Below are 3,727 nucleotides of genomic sequence, written 5' to 3'. Positions count from 1 at the left end.
TGAGGCCAGATGCCTGTGGAACCCACCTGGGGAGCTGCCAGGTAGGGGGCAAAGTGGCATGGGTTGGGGTCTCAGGCCCTGCTCCTGTCAGGTTAGTCACTGTAGCTGATTAAAATTCCATCTCTGCCTCTCAAGGGGCTGTAATAATCTGGCTCAGACCCATTCTCCACTGAGCCTCAGTTTCTCCACTTCTGAAGTAGGGATAAAGATGCTTGCTCACAGAGAAGGCTCCCAACAGAGATGTTTGAGAAGAAAATATCAGAAGGAATGAGGCTGTAGGGCCTCTTGCTCCAATTCCCAGTCCAGGGTCAAAGTCTTCAAATACCTGATGGCAGAGGAGGGATTAGTGCCAGTATTTCCCAACCAGCACCAAAATCCTGATCAGAATGCCTAGGGATTTGAGGGAAGAGACCCCTCTCTCCTGTTTCCCAATTTTGGAAGCCCGAGAGGAAGCCAAACCTGAGAGCTTGAGGAGGGAAATGAAACCAGACCCAGTGACTTGTTCATTCATCTTTAAAGTGGGTCTATGAACCATCACCCCTCTTTGGGCACCAGGTGAGGCTCCACTCTTCCACATCCCCTGCTAGAAAGACATGAATAATTAAATTGAGGACTGCCATCTACTAGTGTAGCACAAAAGCCCAAGGGACTTAAGAACTGGGACTTAGACCTGATTTCTAACCTGAGCTTCCAACTTGCTGGGTGAGCTTGTGCCAGTCACCTCCCCTTCCCCACTCTTCCCTCACCTGTGAAATGAGCCACCGCCAGGATATTCTCTGCACCCAACCCTCAATGGATGTAGGGCTTTCTTCCTGAGCCCTTTCTATTCCCCTCCCCCCGCCCCCACCCCAGTGTTAGCTGGGCATTTTCCCATCTCCCTTTTAAGGAAATAACTGTTGGTTTTCCCTGGGCTCTAAGAACATATATTTCCCCTAAATTCAGCTGTGTGGGTGTTAGCACTTAAGGAATCAAATTATATACACAAGTGTTTAAAAACCGTTTATTATGCAAAATGTTAACTTTTATAAAAAGTTTAATAACATACATCGCATGGTTACAGAAAGTCACCTTCCTGCAAAAAGGTACAAAAGCTATATACTCTATTATAGAGTTCATAATCAGGGCAACAGAGCCTTTTTCCGAGGAGACCAGAAGACCAGCTCTACTGCTGCCTTGGCAGAGTCTGGAGAGCAGCCACTCTCCCCCCCCACATGCCCCTCCACACTCTGAAAGACAGTCTTTAAAACCTGGGGGTGGGGTGGAGCTGGGTTGCCCAGTTGGTGCCCAGAGCTAGCTCTTGCTCTTGAGGCCACCCAAGTTCACAGTCCTTCGCTCCCGGGCGCCAGGTCCAGCCTCGAGGCAGGGGTTTGGGAAGTGAAGTGGGCAGGGAGAGGTTAGGGCCCATCCATGCCCTCGGGCTTCCGGCCGTAGAGTCCTGGGGTCCCGGGGTCCCAGGCGGAACGGGCGCCAGCACCTGCGTTCTGGGCGGGGGAGGAAAGAAGACCAGAGAGCCGTCGGTTTCCGCCGAGCGCGCCGAGGCGGGGGCCGTCCGCAGACTGGCCGGCGCCAGGGAGGAAACTTGGTCTCTACCTCCAGCTGATAACTCCGCGCCCCACGCTACCCCCACCCAGTTGGCGCCAAAGGACCACAGGCGGAGCTTGCACCACCCCTCCCTCTTGGAACTGACACTGGTTGGGAGGGGGCCGCGGAAGACAGAGCTCCCTTTACGACTCCGAACCGCCAACAGAACGGCTATTTAGGCGGACCTGCGCCGACTTTCTTGGGGCTTTGGCCGCTGGGGGAGGGCAGCGGCCAAACGCAACGCGCACGGGATGAAAACTGGTTCCCGTCATTCATTTGCTATGACCCCTGGGCTCAAGTTACTTGCCCCTCTCCGGCCTTGGTTTCTCTAAACAGAGGGGGTGGTAATCCCTTAAAACGCCTACCAACTCCAAGATTTACTGGTTAAGCTCCACCGCGCGCCCCCCCCCACACACACACCCCCTCCGAGAAGGTGGGGATACTCACCTGGAGGCGCCAGGACAGCCAGGTCAGTGGCAGAAGTTTCTCTTGTCGTTGGAAATCACAAGTTCCGGAGAGAGGTCGGCTGTCTGAAAGCGAAGGAAAAGAGGGTGAGAGTTATGCAAGCACTTAGGGGTTTGTTCGAGGGGGGGTCCAGCAGCATCCCAGCCCTGGAGCTCAGTCCCACCCCGGCTCCCGCGCGCGCCCACGCGTACCTGGATGGGAAGATGAGGGCCGTCTGGGGGTCCAGGGGCGGGCTCGGCCAGGACCACCTGCAGGTCGAGGATGTAGTCGATGACACGCTGCAGGATTTCCACCTGGCTAAGCTGGGTGCCTCGCGGGACGCCGGGTACCAGTTCCCGCAGGCGCGAGTAGCAGTGGTTCATGTCGTCGAGCAGGCTGAGCGGCTCCTCGGCGGCCGGGCCCTTGCCGCGGCCCCGCGCGATGGCCAGGCTGCGCTCCGACAGGCAGCACACCGCCTCGTAGCAGCCGCGCACAGGGCTGAGCGCCTTCATGCTGAGGACCGCGGTTGGAAGCGCCGGGAGGACGAGAGAACCGAAGGAGACCCTGCAGCGGCTGGCCAGGCTCGCGAGCCTGCCTCGGCCCCTACTTATAGCTCCCGCGAGGAGACACGCCCCTTTATGCTAAACAGCCCACCTCGGCCCCGGCCCCGCCCCCGCCAGCACTGGGCGGCCGCGGCGCGGGTAAATTGCAAACAGGCTTTCTCCGGCCGGTCTGACGCCGGCGGCCGCGGAGTCGCGGATTCAAAGAATGAGGAAGCGCTGATACTGGGGAGAGGCGGGCCTCTTTGCCAGCGAGGATTTCAAAAATCACTTAAAACCATTAACTTTAAGAATTTGCCTTTTCCTGGCAGCGCCCCAGATCTTTGAGCTCCCCTGCCCCCCTGCCGGTCCACCCACAGCCCAACACTAGTTCGAACCCACAGCTCCTCCGAGGTCATAAATCCCTGAACAGCCAAAGAAGCTTTTCTTTCTTTCTTTCTTTTTTAAAGGCAAAAGATTTTTTTCAAGGGAAACTTGTAAGGAATTAGTGCCGCCTTGTTCCCCAATTTGCTGTTGTCTGACCTCCAGACTCACTGGCGTCAGGAATTATCTTGTGACCAGAGGGGAAAAAAATTAATTGCGGTGAAGCTGAGGTTACAATGAAGAAAACAGATTTGGGCTAGGCGCTGAGATTACAGGAGGAGGAGGGGGGAAAGGGTTTGAGCAAAAAACACTACTTGAGCAACAGGGGAAAAGAAATTAAAAAAAAAGGAGTCTGAATCGGTGCTTTTTGCACAGGGAAGGAAAAGGGTTCCCACCCTCTGGCCCCATGCACTCCACAAGGAGCCAACTATATGCCCAGTGATGTTTTGGAAGTGAGTTTGATTAGAATTTTGGACCAGGTTTTGAATAGAGGGTGGGGCGTGACAGACGGGATGATTTCTATATAGCCTTTTTAGGAGTCCCCCCCCCCATGGAGTTAGCCTTTCTCCCCACTCCCCAAACACCTCCATGCAGAAACACAATAGTTTGGTGACACCACAGCTCTATTGTCTATCCCTTTCTGCTGTGGAAGGGCAGGCCACCTGGACTTGGTTATTCTTGGCCTTGCTGAAATAGCTCTAGCTCTATCTGAAAGCCCAGGAAAGGGACCAGAGGACAGGCAAGTTAAGCCCTGTATTGCAACAGGGCATTCCATTTGG

The 3,727-nt window shown here is 55.2% G+C and overlaps 1 protein-coding gene across 1 annotated transcript; it reads right to left on the bottom strand.

Moving 5' to 3' along the window:
* Nucleotides 1–986: 986 nt before the first annotated feature.
* On the bottom strand, nt 987–3,104 carry ID3 (inhibitor of DNA binding 3). The gene is made up of 3 exons (XM_081145722.1): nt 2,238–3,104; nt 2,029–2,111; nt 987–1,481 (listed from the first exon to the last, which is right to left on the bottom strand). The coding sequence occupies exons 1-2, from the start codon at nt 2,535–2,537 to the stop codon at nt 2,052–2,054; spliced, it is 360 nt and encodes a 119-aa protein (XP_081001848.1). The 5' UTR covers nt 2,538–3,104; the 3' UTR covers nt 987–1,481; nt 2,029–2,051.
* Nucleotides 3,105–3,727: the final 623 nt, after the last annotated feature.

The sequence above is a fragment of the Miniopterus schreibersii genome, assembly GCF_964146895.1.
Source record: "Miniopterus schreibersii genome assembly, chromosome: 8".
Taxonomy (NCBI): domain Eukaryota; kingdom Metazoa; phylum Chordata; class Mammalia; order Chiroptera; family Miniopteridae; genus Miniopterus; species Miniopterus schreibersii.
Note: the sequence above shows the minus strand (reverse complement) of the source record. Positions and strands in the feature narration are given on the sequence as shown.

Coding starts and splice junctions, on each gene's coding strand:
- ID3 (XM_081145722.1), bottom strand. CDS start 2,537: ATGAAGGCGCTCAGCCCTGTGCGCGGCTGCTACGAGGCGGTGTGCTGC. Junction 2,112..2,237: donor GCCCTCATCTTCCCATCCAG/GTACGCGTGGGC, acceptor CTTCGCTTTCAG/ACAGCCGACCTCTCTCCGGA.